Below are 23,077 nucleotides of genomic sequence, written 5' to 3' on the forward strand. Positions count from 1 at the left end.
CCTGACTTGACTTCAAACACTGGGGCTTGGACATTGTGTAAATAGATTTTTGGTGGACAAGGTGTGGGAGCTGTCGTTTCTGTAATATCTGGATACAGTTTTTCCTTTTTCTCAATTCCATCTGCTGTTGATGGCTTTTGAGCTTCTCCAAATGTTGGGGGTTTTGTTGCTGCTTGATGGTTATCTGATATTGTCAACATCATTAATAATTCTGTTGCTCTTGCATTTCTTATTTTGGCCTTGTCATATGCCCGTTTGCTGTTTAATTCCCAGGTTCTCTGGATGTTGTCAAGTCAATTATGTCTTCAGGGTTTACGATGAACTATGCTATTACCCAATTGATTGTGCTCCTACTGCCCTCTTTTGGTCGTAGCTTTTCTAGTAGTTCTTTCTGGGTTTGTGTTCGCTTCTCCGGTGCTTCTTTCCAAGCTTCTCTGACTTCTTCTGCCTTGAAGCGTTTCCGTGGTGACAGGCTGTGGTGGTGGGTGGTGGGGTTATAGAATGCCTTCTCTTTACCCTGGGGTCAATGCTGGACGGAACCAAATCAAAAGAAACCAAAAGAAGACTTTCCTGACTGTCTACCCACACTTAGCTAAGCTAGCCTAGCACACGATCAAGGCGCTCTATCCAAAACACAGAGGGTGGTCCGCCCAGATCTCACCTAACGCGTCTAACATAGAAGTTGTCTAAAGATAACAAACTCAAAACAGGACTGTCTCGACACAAGTTTGACCCACCAAAAACAAGAGGGCTAGAACCAGATACTGGAGGGCAAACCAGCCACAGCTTTTTGAGTGGGCAAAGCCAGGTGAGCACCAGACCGCAGACACTGGCTGGAAATGAGGCGTCCTCGCCCACCCGAATGGTTCCTTCAAATCAATAATACAAGTAATAAAACCCTCCTGAACATAGGCCACAGTCTTTGCAGTATCTCGAGCCACAGTGTTTGTTGTTTCCCAATATAAATAAAAATGCATCTCAACAAAAAACAAACCGCAGTCTTTACGGTATCTCAAGCCACAGTCTTTGTGGTTTCCTGATATAAATAAAATGTTACTCAACAAAATAAATAAAATGTAACACAATCAATAAAAGCAATAATAAAAGTTAAAACACAGGCCGCAATCTTTGCGGGAATCCCAAAAATCTAAAATAACAATAAAACAACAAATAAAAGTAATAAAACCCTTCTGAGATAAAATTAGTTAAATGTCTCGGTAAAAAGAACTGTAGGACTTATCTTTCCTTAAACCATAAAATAATGTATCATTGAGGTTGCATCAACATGTATCTGACTCCAATGATCTTTTACAGGGTCTCTATGGTCAATTTGGTCAAGCAGCGCAGCCTGCAGTGAGAGGTCACAGCAGTTTACAGACACTCATGTACTGCACTTCACTTCATGAAACTACTGGGTCATGTTATGCAGATTTTTTTTTAAACAGGCTTTGCTTACCTTTAAGATGGGATCCCAAGTGAATGTCAGTCAACCACCGCTGTCCTGCTCCTGTTGGCTTGCTTGGTCCCCTTCTCGGGGACCTACTCGTCCAGACATAGGTCACCAATTGTTAAGTGTATCAAATCTAGATGGAGGAGGATACAAGGTTAAATGCCACACCAAGTCCTTTGAAGTTGATTAATAAGAAATGATGCAATCAACAATGAATACAACACACCAGGATATTCTCAGTCTAGTACAGTAAAACCAGTCAATGAAGCCAGTGCAGCTTCACATAGCAAGAGTCACCGAAGTAGATCAAATGAAGGCCTTCATGAGAAAGTAGTCTTGACAGACATCAAGCCGAGTTCTGCCCAGTCCAAATTCTGTCTACCTGTCCTCAGGAGACAGGTCTTGTACCCCCCAAGAGAGGCAGGTGTTTTTGTTAGGTTATTGGTCAGAAGACCATGGGGAGGGAATGTGGTCATCCAATTTAGGTGTTCATTGTCGCTCAGGGTGGGCAGTCCAAGGACCTGATGATGTTCAGAGAAGGGGGGCAGACAAGAACCAAAGGTCTGATGATGGACGGGGGGGGGGGGGAGCAGAGTATCCAAAGTATGGAGTAGATCATCCCAAGGTCCTGATGATGTATGGGGTGGTGGGGGCTGTGTCTCCAAGAGAAAGGGGGGCCAGACCTCTCCAAGGTCTGATGATGTACAGGGGCAGAGACTCCAGGGGGAAACAGACATCCAAGGAAGAGGGGGGGGGAGCAGGGTCTCCAGGGGAATGGGGCATCCGGGGAAGGGGGGGCAGGGTGTCCAGTGGAATGGGGCATCCGAGGAAGAGGGGGGGGGCAAGGTCTGCAGGGGAATGGGGCATCCGAGGAAGAGGGGGGGTAGCAGGGTCTCCAGGGGAATGGGGTATCCGAGGAAGGGGGGGGGCAAGGTCTGCAGGGGAATGGGACATCCGAGGAAGAGAAGGGGGGGCAGGGTCTCCAAGGGAATGGGGCATCCGAGAAAGAGAAGGGGGGGCAGGGTCTCCAGGGGAATGGGGCATCCGAGGAAGACGGGGGGGGGGGGGGCAGGGTCTGCAGGGGAATGGGGCATCCAAGGAAGAGGAGGGGGGGCAGGGTCTCCAGGGGAATGGGGCATCTGAGGAAGAGAAGAGGGGGCAGGGTCTGCAGAGGAATGGGGCATCCGAGGAAGAGGGGGGGGGCAGGGTCTGCAGGGGAATGGGGCATCAGAGGAAAAGGGTTGGGGGCAGGGTCTGCAGGGGAATGGGGCATCCGGGGAAGAGAAGGGGGGGGCAGGGTCTGCAGGAGAATGGGGCATCCGGGGAAGAGATAGGGGGGGGGGCTGTATGTCCAAAGTTGGGTCGGACCAAATGGTCTGACTCCTCCAGCAGGATCAAAGAGTTACATCTTCCATGGCCCGAGCATCACCTTATCTTTCAAGTGGATACTTTTACTCCCATGAGTTGAGAGGCCCTATTGTGCTCACACCAAATCCCGGGCATCACTATGTTGCCTCCCTAGTCAGCGTACTGACCTTCTGAATTCCTACACTCACCAAAGTTACATTTCAGCATGACGTGGGTTACTACACACACTCAGAAGCATCCTTCTGCATAGACTCATCTGTTCTTAATCAAAGATATGTTTGGTATCAAGCATTACACATTTTATATACATGAGGTATTGATTGTTGTAGCAGCATTCGATTTTCAGTATAAATATAATTCCTTCACATTATTAATCACAGAGTCAGTACCACATAGGTCACCATATCTGACAAGTAGCAGCCGTCAGAAGATGTGACCCCACTGTAACTGCTTAATATAGGAGTTTACCTTCAAAATATTGTTTGGGGTAGTTATATCATCCCCCCTTCACACTAATCTGGACACGTTTTCTTATTGGGAGTCATCACAGAGCCAGTATCACAGAGGTCACCATATCCAACAAGTAGCAGTAATCAGAACATATGACCCCACTGTAACTGTATTAACAATACATTTGTTATATATAATATATACAATACAGATGTACTTCCATTATTGGTCAGGGATGCATGCCGGGCAACTGTAAATTGCACCACCATCTTGGAATCCAATGCAGCTGTTGTGGTACCTGCGTCCACACTGGTCACACTGAATCTAAAACAAGGTCATATTTAACGGGGAAAAGGTTAAATCCGTCTTCTTCAAAACCAGATAAGCATATTAATGGCTTTAGATTATATTACATTTACATTTAGTCATTTAGCAGACCCTCTTATCCAGAGCAACTTACAGTAAGTACGGGGACATTCCCCCCCGAGGCAAGTAGGGTGAAGTGCCTTGCCCAAGGACATAATGACATTTAGCACGGCAGAGAATCGAACCGACAACCTTCCGATTAACAGCCCGATTCTCTAACCGCTCAGCCACATGACAAAATTAAACATAATGCTAAAATAATAATTTAAATACATTATATCTATTCAAAGAAATCATGACTGGTTTCATATTGCGACCTGGGAACCTTAAGTCAAAAAGACACACTATAGGAATACATCGGACATAAACTTCCTAAATTAAGTGAGATTTCAGATATAAATCTTTTTTGATTCAATTAAAAGTTAAATTTAAGATAAATAGTATGCCAAGTTGCAAGACGAAAACAACTAAACAGCGTGTGATTAGCAAGATTAGGAAAAAATTACAGTAAAACTTGACTATTTAGGTCCAGTACAAATATATAAAGATTGATTTAAGTTGATTTAAGTCAATAAAGACCACACTTTTGCTTTAATACATCCAATGCCTTTTAACATGTTTTAAGGATAAGCGTGAAACCTTTGTACAGCAGCTGTTTAAAAATGAAAAGTATAGTTCACATCAATTTAGACTGCTCTCGGATGCTATTGTTTACCGTCTGCCCTCTGTCTAAAATCCGAGCCTTGAACTCAAGCTCTGGCTGAGCTCTGAATGCAAAAACCTAAAACCCTCATCTAATATCTTACCCAGTCAGTGTTGTTATTTGGTAACCCTTCCCTTCTCTCCTCCTCCTCCATCCCTTGTTCTCCGCAATAAAAGCAGAGATCACCGAGATCATCTGGTTAAGATATAAAAGGGGGTACCAAGACATAATGTAAGCATCTACAGTATGTTGTAATAAATAGAATAAACTTTATTCATTCAAACATTCTGTAACAATTACAAAGTTTAGACAATTAAACTAAATGCCAAATTAGATTTTAAATATGAATGATTACACCTCTCTGAGGTTAAAGTCAAAATAGCCTTTTATCATCTTTTGCAGAGTTTACAATGAATACAATGGTCTTCTTACAGCACTTCCCAAAAATACCATCCAAAAGTTGTGTCTTATTCAAAACCCAGCTGCCATACTTATTAAAGGGAACGAAAGGTAAGATAACAGACACCTGATTGTTAAACCTCTACACTGGCTTTCTAGCCTGGCTGCCAGCCCAACTTAGCCCCGGCCACAAAACAATTTGGTAGGGAAGTTGGGTCCAGAGAGGCTCGTATTGGGGACAAACTATAAAAGACCAGGAGCGCGAAAGGGCGCTTGGGTTGAATTTGTTTTCAACAAAAAACATATTACGTTGCTCTGATTGGTTGTAGGTCTATCCAATTGAGCCAAGAGGCATTTGTTTTACGAGTTCGGTTGAAACACGCCCCATACATCAGGCTACTGGTTTTCTGTAAGCACCAAAAAATGAATAAGGCGATACAGCCTGTTTACGAATATGTTACAGATATGTTAAATAAGAACACTCCTGCCAGGTCTCTCAAATCGGGTAGGATTTGGCTGTTACTACAGCCCAGTGCAACAGCTAAAAATGGGAATGGTGACCATAACATTTTATAAATGTATTTCATAATTCGTCCTACAAGGGGTGTAATAGACGCCATAGCCATTGCTTTTAAAAAGGACTAGAATAATAATGCATCAACAAGAGACTACTAGGCCTTTCCTCTGCACAACATGTGTAATTTGCAGTTATCCTTGACTAAATATACCACGAGTAAAATATACAAAATACATTGAAAATCCCTTTGATTTGTTATAATACACATTCTTAGGATATTCGAAAATCCTTATTATGTTAAGAGAAAAAGCTTTAAAAGTGCAAACATACCTGTCTCCTTCAGCAACGTGACAGCCACTTCCTTTCTGTAGGCCTCCACTGCCTTGGCTGAATTGACAAAGACTGGTGCCTTCTCTGCCAGGATCTTTTCAGCATACTAAGAATATTTTAAAATAAACATTGGTCCAAAAAAATAGTTCGTATAAAACCTGTACTTCAAATCATCCATGTTTACATTTAGTCATTTAGCAGACGCTCTTATCCAAAGCGACTTACAGTACGCACAGGGACATCCCCCCCGAGGCAAGTAGGGTGAAGTGCCTTGCCCAAGGACACAACGTAATTTTGCACGGCCGGGAATCGAAGCGGCAATCTTTTGATTAATAGCCCGATTCCCTAAGCGCTCAGCCATCTGACTCCATTGTTTGAAGAAAATTGTAATGCAATTGCAATCTTTCAGAGTATGGGGAAGTACACTTACTTTCAAGACAAATATTCCACAAGAGGTGGCATCTTTCTGAAGGCTGTGTTTTACTGTGTTTGCTGTCCAGTCGGACACATTAAACCCCTTCAGTCTCATGAAGGACCTTAGAAGAAGACAGAACGTTAGTATTTATTTTATGCACGTACAGAAGATTTACCTTGAACTTCAAAATGACACAAACCGAACATCATGTAACAAGAGTTACCTTGTGGACTTCAGACACTTTTTTACTTTAAATGCCGCCCTGCCAATGGAATCAAGAACAAGGCTCCTCCGTTCCAATGGAAAAATGGCCTATAAATGTAGGAAATTATGTTTTCATGAATTTATTGCATTTGTTGAACCAGGAGTGTGCCTTGAAAAATATTATAAAAACAAACATGAGAAAATAAAAAAAATGTGCCTCACTGCAAATATCCAATGGCCTGGCTCATGAACTGCTCCAAGAAGGACCCAGGAGGTTGGATCAATAGACTATAGAATAGAATCAAAACAGTAAAAGATTTTACATTAGAAACCACAACTAACTTGGTTTAATGATCATCAGTACAAAAAAGGATCTCCTACCTTCATTCGGGTTATTTTGCAGTTCCATATGTTTGTCATCGAGTACGAGTCGATAAACATTGCCTGCTTCCCTCCTTTGTCATTGTACTTTTGGACCAGTTTATAGAGGTATGCATTCATCACCTAAGATAAAGCAAGTGAACTAGCCTGTTGGTCTAGATTTTGGATGCTTCCAAGTGAATTTTTAAAAACCAAAAGAAATGTTTTTGCATACCTCACTCTCAAGTTCCTGATTGGGACTTGTCCCCTTAATGTCCCAATAGAACAATTTATACTTCCCAATCCTTGACAGTAGGACATGGACATCTTTGCCTTCCCAAGCCTCAGTCACAGCTACAAGAAAAAAATGTCAAATTAATATGGTAATACCACTGTCCACTACAGTGCATTTTGTGGAGAGGATTAAGATGTAAAATAAGATAACAATTTAATGATATGTAAAATATAGAATAACACCAAATAAAATATATAAATGTACAGCAATGACGAATAATTCAAATTGTGGCCATTTGAATTGTTGAAAATCTTGAGGATCTTCTACTAATTCCCCAAATATTGACAATACTTATTGTATTAAATCTGAAGTGTGGTACATTACTATGTCAGATTAAGTAAGAAAAAGTGTTGTAATTATTGCGATTTATATTTTGGATGACTTTTTAAATAGACAAATAATGTATAATATAGTTGTGTGCTTTTTTTCTGTCACATTTTTCAGGGTTGGATGAGATGGCAGCAAGTCCAGAAGAGGTGGCAGAAGGTAGTGTGGCGCTTGATGTGGCGATGGGTGTAGTTGTTGGGGAATCAGATGAGGAGGAGCTGATATGTACAGCCACCTCTTCCTCTGAAAAAGCCACTTCAAAGGCCTCATCAACCTTTAAAAACAATATAACAAATAACAAGATCAATTAAACTTGCTTACAGTTCATATAAACAACGAGTTGTTTTGAAAGTTAAAGATTAAAAGTTCAGTTAACCTTGTAGTTTTCAGCCACCTGGGATGGATAACGGGCTTCTCTGCCAAACATCAGGTAATAAGGAGAGAAGCCTGTTGTCAGCTGCTTTGTTGTTCGCAGACCGAACATCACTGGATCAAGATGTATATCCCAGTTGTTGGCTTTATCTGTCACCAGTTTTGCCAGAGCTCTAAATATTTTGAAAAAAAACATTTTTATATAGCAAAAAAAAGTATGGAGGATTTTACTTTCTCACAATTTGGCTTTAACCTTAACCAAAACGCCAAACAAAATTATAAAAAAAAGCTATTAATTGTGTTAATCACTTAAACATTTTTGAACCTCTGTATTGTTACATTCAGCCTCTCCACCAAACCGTTCGTCTGGGGTTGGTAAGGGACACACAGATTCCTCTTGATGCCGAGAATCCCACACACTTCAGTATTAACCTGTAAATATATATGATAAGTCTTAAACGATCCAACATTGAAAATCTGGAGAAAAAAAGTACATAAGGCATAAACTAACATTCAATAATAATAATTGTTTTCAAGTAAAAAAAAAAAACACAAATGGAAATACATACGTTGGTAACGAACTCTCTTCCCTGGTCTATGAGTATCCTTTGGGGAACCTCAAACTGGTAAATGAATTTGAGGACACATCCAGTTACGTCCGCTGCAGATTTGGTTTTAACTGGATAAGCCTGTGTCCATCTTGTGTGAACATCTGTAATTACACAGATGTACCGGTTCCCCTGTTCCGTCTCGACAAGCTTTCCAACAAAGTCCAGCCGAATTACTTCAAATGTACTTTTGACCTATTCAAAAAAGAAAAAAAAGGTCACAATCACCGTTATTGGGTGCACTTAAGCCTTCAGCGAGCACAACCATTGTTTTCTGTCATATATATTTAAGGTTCCTAAGGTAGGAGAACCCTATTGTTAACGGTGGTATTATTGGGTGTGCATAGGCCTTCGGCAAGCACAACCATTGTTCTCTCTCAAATATTTATTTATTATTATTATTATTATTATTTCTTTTCCCACCCCTAAGTAGGCCTACTGGACTACATAAAGTCGGTGTCAAAAGGTTTGTCTTGTTAGCGATTGTGTTGTTTGTATTTTCATTTACGTTCCGTTTAGACTTTGATTTTTGAGTGAAAGAAGTATAATATGGTTTATTTTGAATATGTACGCCTAGATGCCCACAAAGCAAGTACTGTCGGCCCGCTTTCAGCTGAGTGTTGGCACAATCGGCTGAAGTCCAGGTCGGCTGAAGTATTGTTTCACTTGGTCGGGCCCACTCTAGCCTGACGTTGTCATACTCATAATTCCGGTCAGAATATGAGTCTAAAAACTCTCCATTGGGCTGCGACTATGGGGTGTGTGTCAACCGAGCTCGTAAAACAAATGCCTCTTCGCTCAATTGGATAGACCTACAACCAATCAGAGCAACGTAATATGTTGTTTGTTGAAAATGAATTCAACCCAAGCGCTCTTTGGAGACGTTGTTGATTACGTTACTGTTGATCATCTGTCCATCATCGTATAAAGCCCGCCCTGACAGTTTAATTGGTCCGAACAGCTCCTGTTTGGATATAGTTTTTCCGCAATCGAGCCCCTCCAGACCCAACTTCCCGACCCAATTTTTTGGGGCCAAAACCCGGGATCCTCGTCTGCTCAGCATTTAACAGACTTCTCCCTCTGACGGCGATTTGATCAATCCGGCTGGAACAGCCGCCTTTACCTCCATCCAAATTGACGGAGACAGTGGCGATAATTTTGAGGGAATTTGACTGATTGCGTTGTTGCAGACGATCTTCAAAGAACAGGTGAGATATTCTGTTGGCCCTGTGTGATTGAATTGTCTAAATGTGTGTTGTCTGGGCCATTGCCAATAATTTGGTTAAGTTAATAATTGGGCAGAGGCCGGAGGAAAACTTGGTACTGTGTGCAAGTCATATAAGATAATTGGGTGAGGGCGAAAAAAAAAAAAAAAGAAGCATGCCGGGAAAGTGTGTAGACGTACACACTACAGGACTTTGATGGAGCAGGAGAATCTACCACTGACTGTAGTACCAGACTACTTTGCAGCAGAATCCCTGGAGGTGTTGTGGCACAAAAAATATGATCAGATGATCAAAGTGGTTCGGCTCGGTGTTGACTGGGCAACAGGTATTGAGTTCTGTGGTGGGGATACAAAGCTCACAGTACTGAACATCTACACACCATTTGAAAGCTCTGCGAATTAATCAGAATATCTAAACAGATTGGCCTGTTATGGCATGCATACAAGACAATTTGTCTAGCAGCATCTTCATTGTGGGAGACTGGAATGCAGACCTCTGACCATAGGTCTACATTTGCTAGTCATCTTAAACACTTCTGTTCAGACAATGGGCTGTTCCTCTCTAGTGAGTTGCTGCTGCCTAATGACAGTTACACTTCCACCAGTGAGGCGTGGCACACAACCTCCTGGTTAGACCATTGTAATTGTACAAGTGATGCTCATTACTCCATTGAGGACATCAGGATCAATTATGAATTTGCCACCTTTGACCATTTGCCCCTCCCTCTGTGTATACGTGTGGGTAATACGCCATCTTTCATGCCTGCGACCAACGACCTGCCTGTAGGGAAAATCATGTGGTCAAGCATAACTGATAGGGACTTGTGTATATATTCTGCGCAGTGTGGGACTATGCTGAGTAATGTTGTGCTACCTAGACATGCTGTAAACTGTAATGACATTAACTGTAAAAATACACAACAGAGCCGAGTTGTGTTCATTGTACGATGGTGTTGTGGACTGCTTGCTCATGTGTAAATATGTGGACTCACTGGCGTCTGAGCCTCCTCAGAAAATGATGTACCTCGTGTTTTTATCATATGTTTGTATTGTTGTTTTGTAATCTATGGACCTAGTAAGTGTTCAAAATAAAGTTTATAATAAAGGGTGATAAATTAATGTGATATTGTATTATGTCAGTTTGAGACCCTAGGATTAGAATATGTTGAGTTAGTGATATTTTAAGAAATTGTATTGGCTTTATGGTCTTAATAAGTTGGTCTAACATGATTCTAAGTCCCGAGAAAATTGGTAAAAGTAAACTTGAGAGGATTGCTACCAGAGTGTTTAAAGAAGAAAAAGAAGTTAGGAGGTTGGCCTATCCTGAGGAGGTCAGGCAGGAAGTAGGCCTATCCTGAGGAATTTCAAAACAAAGGAATTTAGTTTTAAAATACGCGTGTTCATTTTTGTTTTACTTGCAAGTCGTTTTTTGAGGTTAAAAGAAGTAAGAGTAAGAAGTTACTAAAAGCTATATAAAAATTACAAATCAATTTAAAAAAAAAAAAAAATTGGTTTGATTGTTTGTAATTTTTGTAGGCTAACGGTATATTTTCATTGAAAAGTTGTGAAGTCGGAAATTAAGAGTTTTAGAAAATGAAAGGGGTAATTTTGTTAATCTTATGTTCCTTCGTTGGTCATTGTTGGTTTAATGTGTTCATATGGATTGTAATTCGAAAATGAATTGGGCTGACGATGGTCTGGAGGCAGAATTAACCTGTCCAAACATCGATTACATGAAGCAAAAGTATGGTAACGATAGTTTATTACAAATGCAAATATGGATTGATATGTGGATTTTAAAGTGTGGGGTCATTTAGTTGCAAAATTATGAAAAGCTTGTGCAGAGTGAAATTGTTACACAATTTGGAAGATTATAGATGTGAACCTGCTGGATGGATTTTCTGATTGGATGGAGGCAGGTAGAGTCGAAGATAAATAAATATTAGAACAGAGTGTGGGGAATTTGTCATCTATATTTCCACACATTCACAATTCAGATTTTCTGGCTGTTCCGCAGACAAACTTTGCGGTAGGTATTCATTCGTAGCCCATAGGGGTTTGCGGGAAGATGCGCGGGCGCATGAGGTTTTCCTGGCAAAGCAAGAACAGACTACGATCGTGAGGTCAAACATTTGCCATTCCTGAGACTCAGGTTTCTTCTGACAGACGGTTATGTCTAAGATAAGTCAAGAAAGCAGGATCCTGGAATTTGTTTTGGATTCCCGCAAAGATTGCAGCTTGTGCTTTGACTTGCACTATTGCCTATACTTGTTCAAAAGAAGGAGAAGTGAAAGTCCTCTCCGGTACAAACGGGTTTGAGTCCCTGAATGAGTGTGTTTGGAATGAAGAATGTTATAGGCTTGGGTGCTATTGCTTCTGTAAAGGGACAGTGAGTTACAATTGATCAAAGTGAATGCAGAATATGTTGAAATGTGGTTGGAAAACATGCAGGAAAGTCAAAGACAAAGTTAGGTCAACACGATTAGATAGGAATGGTCAATCTATGTTGTACACAAAATGCGTGGTGTAACTGCGGGTATTTGAGCATTATGGACGTGAATGTCCGGGGATGTGTCATCACTGTTGAAAGTTTTCTGGAAATTGGGGACAAACTCGTGCAAATCAGAGGGCTTTGTGACCGGAAGCTGAGCTGGACTATCCCAACCCCGTCGGCCCACCGGGGATTCTCCCGGTATCCCCGATGGCTAGTCCGCCCCTGACTGTAGACCCCGGTAGCTAACTGCTATGTGGGAATCGCAGGAGATAACCAGTCGAAGGTCGTACAAAAATACAAGAGCACCCCCCCTAGTTAACACATGAGGCCTACAAATGGCCTTTATTTAATTTCCCATTTCAGGGGTTATCTAGAGAACAAATACAAACAATTAATATCACCTGGTTGGATAACATTGGAAATGTAGTAAATGTTACTTTAGTGATCAAATAAAGCTATATCAAGTGATAAAAAAATAAACTTTTACCTGGATAGGCTTGTCATCAGTGGCAACCTTTATTGCAGCTCTGATGTTCTGCTGGCAAACAGTGCATTCTGATACCTATGGATAGACAAAGGCCTATATTTATGGTGAACTGTATACAGGCAGATAAGAGATGCCTGTGCTGCAAATCTTAACGAGCGAATTACCTTCTAATTAGTCTATATAAAAAATTAGCTAACATCTGTTAAGAAACTTTTCACATTCAAAATTGATAATGTTCCTTTTCTCAGTTTCTTATAGTCGACGCTTTTAAAAGTATAGTTGCAGATAGAAATATGGAAAAACCAACGTACCCATTTCTCGATGTCAGATGTCATGGAAGGCCAATAATACCTACATGAAATGGCATGCCTTGTTCTGATTAGGCCGCAGTGTGCACCTATTTCACTGCTGTGAAATTCTCCAAATATGAATTCTGCGTCGGCTAAACAACACACAACTTTGACTTTGAGTTCTGTGTCAGAACCCTTGCGTCTCAAGTAGTGCAATTGATCATCTAGAATGGAAAATAAAATTATTGAGTGGGGATGCTGTACTTCAAAAAGGAATCGTTTTGTAATAATTACACATTTTCTAAAATACCTTACTGTAGCCTACCTTCGACACAGTATTTGGTAGACCTTCTTCGAATGGTGAAACGTTGTTTTTTTGTGGAATTTTCTGGATATCGCCCTTCGACAAGATAATCCATCAACTCCCCGAATATTTGTGCATCCATAGTGTTTACACAAAAATCAAACTGAGCGGACCACAAACTGTAATTTTGTATAGGTTAGTAGTCAGCCAAGTGGAACAGCGTTTGTGTTTTCTCCCTCTTGTAGTTTCCCCAGGTGTCCCTGATGTTCCTGATTGTGCTCGTTTGTGTTTCCCGCCTTGCCTGACTGTGGAGGAACCAATCAGCGAACACCCATCCTCGTTGCGACACCTGTTTTCCATCACCCAATCACATCACACATCCCTGATTTAACCCTTGTGGTGCCTTTGGGTCACACGACCCAAAGGTTCACAACGAACCATCGTTGTGTTGCGACAATTTTACTCAATACAAAAACAGATAAAAACCATTTTATTTTCACCTTCGTGATGTGGGGGGTCTGACACAGCACGCCAGTTAAAGGAAAATGCTTCACTTTGTTATTGTATGCAGTAAAATTGTCGCCATACGATGGTGGGTCACAATGACTGATTGGTCAGAATGATCCGAAGATAAAACAAGGGTTAAGAACCCAGTCAGTTGGTTCTCCATTAAAGGACTGTTTTGCCTTCCCCCACATGGACACAGACACTCTTGACATACATATATATATTTATGTTCTTACTGACAGTAGTGATGGGGGAAAAGAAGCTTTCCAAAGCAACGAGCTATTTGAAACAATTGTGTAAAAAAGTGGTAACACTTTACAATAAGGGTGCATGAATTATCATTCATTAATGCATAAACTAATGCATGAATCATCATCAGTTAATACATAACTCAGAAAGTACTTAATGATGCACTGATCATGAAAACATCATTTGGTAATAGGGAGTCACATATCATTTACTATTAATTAAATCTGGAATCATGTATAAATTCCTATTGACATTAATACATTAACTGATAGGTGAGTTAACTACTTTAGTTAACCGTGCAAACTATGACTGTTAGTTAACTGTGTGAACTTAACCCTGAGTTAACAGGGTAATTCATGTGTTAATTTCTACAATGGCGGTATCCATGGATTGAGACAGTAATTAATCATTTGTTAATAGTAATGTTGCGAAGGACTGAGGGTTTTTGGCCCCTCAGCCTGTGCACGTGAACAGCCCATTTCGCCGCTGTTGGGTCATGCCGTTAGTGCATGCACCCCTTATGGCTTCACTGGTACAGCCAATCGGAGTGCAGTTTTGGGGATGCTCGCTGACAATACCCAGTGGCGGGAATAGCGGAGTAGTGAACTGTCTTGTTTCTGGTGCGGACATCAGTTTATTGAGGAGAGTAAAAAATGTTGTATTGTGTGCGTTCATATACATGTAAGTATTTCTGATACTTCTTGTTATGCCTAGTTTTGTCATTATGAGTCTGTGTTTGTTAGATACGGTATTGTAGCATTTAAATGTGTTTTCTGATGCCGGAGTGATGGTTACTGTAGCAATGCTATGTAATCGTTGTTAGCCAGCAAGCGACATGTTTACTTGCGCTGTTCGAGCGGCTGGTATGTCTACGTGGAACAACAGACAGTATAGACAGTAGTGTCACTGCAGTAACTTAGTTACAAGACTTACAATAATATGGCTATTATTGATGTGAAGTATTCACTAGCAATATATGTTGAGATGCCTATTATTGTACTATGCTAATTATCCGTTGTATGCTGTTTCTTTACAGAACCACACACACACACACACACACACACAAACCCAATCTTAAAGGCAAATATAACCAACACCATTCCTCTCAACTTTACAATAAAAAAACAACTTTGGAACAGTACATCATCTCAGGCGTTTTTAATCAGATGCACCACAGTGGCTTCTAAGCATTACTGACCAGAGAACACAGTTTCCACAACAAGTAATGTGCCTCCTCAAGTAAAGTCACAACATGAGTTACATTCACTAATCATTAACTAATTATTCACTCGACAAATACTTACTGTTTTTTCAGAGAGACAACTTTTAAATAAACTCTATTATGAGTTGGAATCCTGCATTACAGTCAAAATAACTTTTTGACGAATGGATGACTACCATGCCGTTTGCAAAACGTTTTATTTCACTTGAACAACACATGCAAGGCCACCTTTCTAAGAAGAAGTCCACTCTGTGGCTGCAACAGATCCTTGATTCTGGACCGATTCAGGGGCTGTTCACGTGCACAGCCTAAGGGGCCAAAAAACCCTCAGTCCTTCTCAACATTACTATTAACAAATGATTAATTACTGTCTCAATCCATGGATACCGCCATTGTAGAAATTAACACATGAATTACCCTGTTAACTCAGGGTTTTGGTTCACACAGTTAACTAACAGTCATAGTTTGTACGGTTAACTAAAGTAGTTAACTCATCTATCAGTTAATGTGTTAATGTCAATAGGAATTTATACATGATTCCAGATTTAATTAATAGTAAATGATATGTGACTCCCTATTACCAAATGATGTGTTCATGATCAGTGCATCATTAAGTACTTTCTGAGTTATGTATTAACTGATGATGGTTCATGCATTAGTTAATGCATTAATGAATGATAATTCATGCACCCTTTTTGTAAAGTGTTACCAAAAAAGTATTACTTTTCGAACTGTTTAATACATTTATGCATTTAGCAGACGCTTTTATCCAAAACGACTTCCAAGAGAGAGCTTTACAAAAGAGCATGGTCACTGATCATAACAACAAGGTAGTCCCAAACACTGCAAGCAGCCAAAACATGAAGCATAGATTGTGAAAAATTAAACAAGTGCCAAAGGGAAGACCCATAAGCAGTTATACAAGTTACAAATTAAAACAACATGAACCCCAAAAAGTGCAAAACTACCTTTAGAAGAACAATCAACAGTAAAATATTTCACAGCGAGTACAAGTTAACTTTATTATAACTAACCTACAAGAGCAACAAGTCTCTCAATAAGAGTCATTGTGATCCTGGAGGAAACGAACATCAGGTCCAATTAAGCAAGCATTCCTAAGTGCCGTTGTACTCCCGGAACAAGTGCGTCTTGAGCCTTTTCTTACATATTTTCCATAGGGAAATCTGCTGGGGTCTCATTTATAAAGCTTGCACACACACACAACGGGGCTGAAAATGTGCGTACGCCACTTTCCACGCAGAAGTTGTGATTTATAAGAAATAAACTTGATGGAAGAATGTGCTAGCCTGACGTTGTCATACTCATAATTCTAGTCAGAATATGAACTCTCCGTTAGGCTTTGACTACGGGGCGTGTTTCAAACAAGCCTGGAAAACAAATGCCTCTTCGCTCAATTGGATAGACCTACAACCAATCAGAGCAACGTAATATGTTGTTTGTTCAAAACAAATTCAACTTAAGCGCTCTTTTGTGACAAGGGTGATTACGTTACTGTTGATCATCTGTCCATCATCGTATAAAGCCCGCCCTGGCAATTTAATCGGTATGCCCAGATTCTGGTTTTCTGTAGTTGTTCCCCAATACGAGACCCTCCAGACCCAACTTCCCGACCAAATTTTTTTGTGGGCGGGGAGAAGTTGGGCTGACAGCCAGGCTAAGAATGTGCGGTCCTCCACGCAAACTCTGACCCTCCCGTAGGCCTATACGCACATTTTGTAAACGGTTGGAATTGGCGACACAGATGACCGTACTGTAGTCAGATTGCAGAAATTGAATGTGTGAAGAACATTAATCGTAATATTTATATATAGGCCTATATATATTTTGTTTCTCACACACGTTTTTTCCATTCAATTTCATGATTATCATGAAGATTACATCCAGCAGTGTTATTTGCGCTTGTACTGAGTAATTCTTGTTCCATAAACACCTTGTACAATCCAACTCAAATTTTAAATCTAAATTCCGCGCTTCCTCACCATCAGATTGTCCACTACGGGAGTTCAGGAGGGGGGGATTCCCCGACTGCATGGAATACAGGATAACATCACATATCCTACCTTAAGATAACTGCATAACACAGTGTAGGCCTATAACTAAATATATTCCTTTAATACTGTGCAAATATCCTCATATGTCAAAAACTGAAAATACAGTCGTTAAGCTCCTGTGCAATCGCTACACTCTTCGTCCTCATTATCAGTCCAGACTTTAATAGATTACTGTTCATAACAAAAACGCTTTTGTTTTCAAATTGTATTTCGACTCGCAGTATCACTGGCACAGTTGACGCCACTCGCAGTTTTTTTTTAATTGGTGATCTACCGGCCACCAAATTTACTGAGTTTTCGGGCTCCACCAATAGGCTAACAGTGTCTGGGAAGTTGTCATGCGCTATGATTCACCGTAAAGAACAATCGTATGCCAGGGTCATGATGACATACTAGATTAGCATTCATGAGGTGCTTTGCATTGACTATTAATGGATAAAAATGGGCGTGTTCAGGTCGGGGTACAATACTGATTCACGCACGGTTTTATAAATCAGAATTTGTGTGTGCGTACGCCATTTTACGCTTTTGGGCGTACGTACACTTTTAGAAAGAATCCTACGCACAGTTTTATGAATGAGACCCCTGGTCGTCAACCGGAAATCAGTCTCCTTGACGGCCAACTGAGAGTTTCCCGGTCCTGTCCTACTTCTTTAAAGCTGAATAATGGATTTTAGGGTTTCAAAACCCCACTGACACTGTATGACTATGTTTAGCTTGTGTTCTGCTGCTCGTTCTCACCAACCGTCTCTGGAGGAGGGGATCCCTCTCTGAATTGCTCCTCCCAAGGTTTCTTCAATTTTTTCTCCTGTTTGAGTTTTTCCTAGTCTTCCTTGAGGGTTTAGGTTGGTTGAGGGGCAGTTCTATGGGGGTATGTGAAGCCCTCTGTGACATGCTTGCGCGTAAAAAGGGTTATACAAATACATTTGATTTAGAATATTTTTCACGACGATAGTAAATGCTAAAACAAACACTTTCCTATAACTAGACAGTTTCTTTATGTTGGAAACCACATCACCAGTCGAAGCAATGCACACAAATCAATAGCCAATCAAAACCCTCAAGGAAAAAGTCCCTCAAAACTTTCAAATAGCAGAAATGTAAGTTTGGAGGTGCCGTTCCACATACAGAGATGTAAGGAGGGAAGGACGCTAATGTGAACTACTCCAGCTCACACAGCTTGACAGTGGACAAAATAAACCTACGTACAAACCCAGGATAAAGTGGCTGAGTGAATATGGTCTGGACTCTGGATGAGGGTCATTGTGTCAGAGATGCTGTAGAATGACAGAGTACCTGTCATGTGACTTCCCAGCAACAGCATCCAGACAGAACATTTCAACACAGCACCTGACAGACGTGAGTGAATCACCTCTGGATGATAACAATATGTATATATTTTTTATATATCAGCTTTATTTCAGGCACTTGGCCCAATAAAAAAATAAACATACAAGACAACAATATAAATACATGATATGGCTGGACTCAATTTAACTCTTCTGTTCCCATCAAACAGAAAAGTTTGAATGTTGTGTTTGGGTCTAGTGTTTCCTGAAAACAGAGCAGACAGAATTAGAGAAATTAAGTCAGTCAGATAGTATGTAGAACTTATTTATGTGGTGCATAACGACTTTTCTATTTCTGAAGTAAGTTCGGGCAGGTAGGGAATGCATCAATATAAAAGCCATCTCACTTTTCCCTGATTACATTTACATTTCACAGACGCTCTTATCCAGAGCAACTTACAGTAAATACAGGGACATTCCCGAGGCAAATGGGGGGGGGGGGGAAGTGCCAAGGACACAACGTCATTTTGCACAGCCTGGAATCGAACCAGCAACCTTCTGATTACTGGCCCGATTCCCTAACCACTCAGCCAAGTGACTCCGGTGGCAGTTGCATTGCATAGTTGTGCAACTGTTTAATGTGTGCTGCCTGCATATTGTGTTCAGCTGTCATGTATGAATGGGGGGGGGGGGGTGTAATTCGATAATTCTCCTGACGATCGATAAAGACAATTTAATCGAATGCCCATCCCTAGTTTTAACACTCACATTGTAAAACGTCTGCTCTGGTCTTGGGCTCTGGTGTCATTAAAAGATCCACTTGATTCACTACAAACACACAAACACATTCACAGAGGTCAGATGAAGTTACACACATTGTGCGTGACCGTGACAACTAAAATGTTTGACTTGCTTGTATGATCTACAATGTATGTACAGGATGCTTGTATGATCCCTCTACAAGTCTAGTGTGTTTTACCCACCGGTGGTTGTGATATTTAGCCACTCCCCTTTAAGGATGTCCTCTAGTTTCCGTTTCAGCTGGGATACAGCCTTCCTCACATCAGAGAAATACTTTCTACGAAGGGTAAAGGTGCTTGGTACAGTGACACAGGGGCTGGCGAGAGACTGATAATTCTGAACATAGAGATGGACAGAGAAAGACAAGTTGGTGGAAAAGGACTAAAAACAACTAAATAGTGAGTTACTTCCAGTAAAGATGAAAGGTGAGTTACTGTACCTGGAGGAAATGGATGTTGTCTTCTGTGTATGAGAACTGCTCCAGCTCAGCGTCTCTCCTCTTCAGCCAAGCCAAGTTGTGTATGTGTGTGTGTGTGTGGGGGGGGGGGGGGGCGTAAGACTTCACAGGGCCTAACAGCAATGAGTATGCAGGGATCAACATTAAGACTTGTCCAATTGTCCGGGTCAAGTGAAAATAAATGCTAGGACTAGAAAGTATTATGCAGACTGAACTTGTCCGAACAGAAAAGTAAATCAATGAAAACCTTTCGTAGAGTAGGGATCACTTTTTGTATTACAATTTTTTTTATTTTGAATGTATCTTCGCACAATGTGAGTGAAACAGTTGAAGTAGGCTACGTTCAAAATATTTTGTTAAGCAATTATATTTCCTTTTTGTTACTATACTTTATGGCATGTAAAATACACTCGCCGGCCACTTTATTGGGTACACCTGTTAAGTGCTTGTTAACACAAATAGCTAATCAGCCAATCATATGGCAGCAACTAAATTCATTTGGGCACGTAGACATGGTCAAGACAACTCGAAGTTCAAACCACGCAACAGAATGGGGGAACCCAAATATTTCCAACGGTCCCCACAGCGTTGACGCACTTGGGCTACAGCAGCAGAAGACCACACCGGGTGCCACTCTTGTCAGCTCAGAACAAGAAACCGAGGCTATAATTCGCACAGGCTCACCAAAATTGGACAAGAGAAGATTGGAAAAACGTTGACTGGTCTGATGAGTCTCGATTCCCGCTGCGACATTCAGATGGTAGGGAAAGAAATGACCGTAAGCAACATGAACGCATCGATCCATCCTGACCTATCAACGGTTCATGGCTGCTGGTTGTGATTGTATCCGAGGGTTACGTCCTTGTTCGCTGGAAGAGGGAATTTTGTATACGCGTCTGAACCTCCACTCCGTTTTTCACGTTTGGGAGACTTTCAGATATAGCGTTAAAGCCCAAACCGTCAAAGAATTGAGCCCCTTATTCAATCTGTGCATCGTGCATCGAAGTAGCAATTTGATGCGTGAGTGGATTAACTTGACTCTCACCGTGTTCTTTTGCACGTGGGACCACAGATGAGGGAATGGACACAATTGTGAGTTACGGAGTTAACTTTTCCTTTTTCGGTTCTTAAGGCGGACTACGTAAGTTAATAGGATCTTACAAACTGTTGCTATATCGCACGTCCTAACTTCATAATTTCAAGTGCACCTGCGGAACTAGCTCCAAGGCAGCCGCGTAGGGCGGCATGAAGAGGGGGGCGGCAAATTCTGAAAGTAAACCTTGACTAGGGCGCCAAATGTGCTGGGACCGGCACTGCCCTGTGCTATTAAGATCAAATTGAGGGACCGGGACTAAGGTGCTGGACTGGATGTTGACGGCGACCGGAACCTCCCCTCAGAGCTCGCGAGGAAGTATTGTACTTTCCTCAAAATAAGGTACCAAGTAAACGAATTTAATGCTAGTCTGAAGGGCCCCAGAAAATGTTTTTCAAACTTTCCGCCTTTTCTTTGATTTCCAATGTTCCTCCTGAGCACTTTTGCTATGATTATTCACCTCATTTCCCTTTCCTACTTTACGACTCTCCCAGGGGATCCAAAATGTTTTTCCCACGATGGATAAATGACCTAAATAATAATTAGAAGAGATGTTTCAATATTGGGTGTGAAGTCTTTCCATGCAGATGTAATCAGATAAACTTTGACATTAGTAGATTTTTTTTTGATCAGTAAATCTGTCGCTGTACTTGTTACAGAAACGACACCCTCACTTGAAGTCGCAATTGAAGACTCTTGTGTTTTCACATTTAGGTGGTAGGGAGAATACATCTCTGTTGGGTGGTGTTTATGCTTATTTGAGACCCTAAATCACTTTATATTGGTTTGGACATTATCAAAACAAATTGATAAAATAAATACAGAACATAACCAATACACCTCATATGTAAAATTAGATTGACATTGTTTTATCCAGACTGCATTGATGCCTGCTAAAATATTGTATTTATCTTTAGCATTATATATAAAGTATGTATGTCAATTGTATGTAAGCTTCCATGTTCCAACACAGTTTTCGTTGTCATTTAGAAAGACACGCAGTGTACACCTCCCGTAGGGTAACTTCTCTGTTATACACATTAGGCATGACCTGGGCGGACCACCCTCTGTGTTTGGGTAGGGTGCCTTGTTCATGTGCCAGGCTAGCTTAGTGTGGGTAGGCAGTAAGGACAGGAAAGGGGTGGAACGTCTTATTTTGATTTCTTTTCTTTGGTTCCGTCCAGCCTTTTAGTGAAGTTGCAGGTAGAAATATAGAAAAACCAACGTACCCATTTCTCGATGTCATGGAAGGCCAATAATACCTACATGAAATGGCATTCCCTGTTTTAATTCGGCCGCAGTGTGCAGGGGAGAAGCCACCTCCCTGAAATGAGTCTCTGCAGGTTGGGATGTCTGACGAACACACCAGCGCGGCAGAACAACGTAGGTGTTTTGACGATTCCTCCTGCTTTTGTAACCGGTATGTAACATACGTGGCCACGCTCCGTCCCCAAGGTTTTAGTCCGCCACTCGCTGGCTCACAGGCCAAGCGCGACCTCTACCAACTACGCCAAAGAAAAGCTCAGGGCTGCCCATACTATACCCAGAGAGCTATCACCCCGTAACGGTATTTATTCATTGCTCCGACCCCAAATTAGAACAAATTATGATATAAATCAAATAATTAGCTGGATGATAAGTTTAGCAAGTGGGGTTGGAGCTAAATCATGGATTGTAGTCCTCCATAAAAAGGATGGGAGAGTTGTGTAGTTTCTGTGCTGTGTCTAACATTAGTCATTCAATTAATTCTACCCATGTCAAAGCAAACAGCCCTTTTTTTTTACAGATGGTGTATCATTTATCTGATTTAAAGGAATGAGTAGTTCCTGGTCAAGCCTATGAACACCTTGATCAAGTTTCAGAATAAATGCATTGAATTAATATTATTTTCTAGTGACTTTAGAAACTTGCAACTTAACAGCATCATGTCAGTTGTTGAATGTTGCACATGCCTTTGTTCAGGGCAGGAGTACAGTCACTGCCAGTTTCCAAGTGGGAATATACTTCAGTTCTAATATCCACAGGTTGTGTGGTTATAATCATATATTTAACCTTCTGTAGACTCCCTTCGGATCATCCTGATCCCAGTAGTCAGTAGCTCATGCAGTAGCTGTGTCTGCAGGGAGTAGTCACAGGATCCTTAACTACATCTTAACAGGTTGTGGTCTGCACCACACAAAACTTTGAGTTCTTCGTCAGACAAACTCTCTTCCCTGGTCCAAGTATCCTTTGGGGAACCTCAAACTGGTAGAATAATTTTTGTAGACATCCAGTTACCGCCGCTGCAGATTTATTATTAATTGGATAAGCCTGTGTCCATCTTGTATGAATATCTGTAATTACACAGATGTACCGGTTCCCCTGTTCTGTCTCAACAAGCTTGCCAACCAAGTCCATACGAAAGAGTTCAAATGGACTTTTGA

The 23,077-nt window shown here is 41.1% G+C and overlaps 1 protein-coding gene and 1 long non-coding RNA gene across 3 annotated transcripts; both read right to left on the reverse strand.

Annotated features, from left to right (window-relative positions):
* Window positions 1-3,392: 3,392 nt before the first annotated feature.
* LOC146236850 (uncharacterized) lies at window positions 3,393-12,483 on the reverse strand. Of its 2 annotated transcripts, XM_084686327.1 has the most exons (13): window positions 12,371-12,483; window positions 8,126-8,359; window positions 7,882-7,988; window positions 7,561-7,729; window positions 7,293-7,458; window positions 6,798-6,916; window positions 6,584-6,706; window positions 6,425-6,490; window positions 6,222-6,310; window positions 6,014-6,119; window positions 5,584-5,689; window positions 4,441-4,532; window positions 3,393-3,592 (listed from the first exon to the last, which is right to left on the reverse strand). In XM_084686327.1, exons 4-13 carry the CDS (start codon window positions 7,666-7,668, stop codon window positions 3,491-3,493), a joined length of 1,077 nt encoding a protein of 358 aa, XP_084542453.1. In that variant the 5' UTR covers window positions 7,669-7,729; window positions 7,882-7,988; window positions 8,126-8,359; window positions 12,371-12,483; the 3' UTR covers window positions 3,393-3,490. The 2 variants fall into 2 exon arrangements, with proteins under 2 accessions (XP_084542453.1, XP_084542452.1); XM_084686326.1 differs by lacking the exons at window positions 8,126-8,359; window positions 12,371-12,483 and having other exon boundaries at window positions 7,882-8,100.
* Window positions 12,484-18,444: 5,961 nt separating this feature from the next.
* On the reverse strand, window positions 18,445-20,230 carry LOC146236851 (uncharacterized). The gene is made up of 4 exons (XR_014740873.1): window positions 19,544-20,230; window positions 19,287-19,381; window positions 19,072-19,131; window positions 18,445-18,568 (listed from the first exon to the last, which is right to left on the reverse strand). It is a non-coding gene; the product is annotated as an uncharacterized LOC146236851 (long non-coding RNA).
* Between the last annotated feature and the right edge of the window lie 2,847 nt (window positions 20,231-23,077).

The sequence above is a fragment of the Hypomesus nipponensis genome, chromosome 22 (genome assembly GCF_054491055.1).
Source record: "Hypomesus nipponensis isolate SF chromosome 22, ASM5449105v1, whole genome shotgun sequence".
NCBI lineage: Eukaryota > Metazoa > Chordata > Actinopteri > Osmeriformes > Osmeridae > Hypomesus > Hypomesus nipponensis.

What these genes read in the sequence shown, in the direction of transcription:
- LOC146236850 (XM_084686326.1), bottom strand. Translation starts at nt 8,069, where the DNA reads ATGTTAGTTTATGCCTTATGTACTTTTTTTCTCCAGATTTTCAATGTT. An exon ending in GTGGAATATTTGTCTTGAAA is followed by an intron (nt 5,690 to 6,013) that starts GTAAGTGTACTT and finishes AAATATTCTTAG; the next exon opens with TATGCTGAAAAGATCCTGGC. An exon ending in CACGTTGCTGAAGGAGACAG is followed by an intron (nt 4,533 to 5,583) that starts GTATGTTTGCAC and finishes TATCTTAACCAG; the next exon opens with ATGATCTCGGTGATCTCTGC.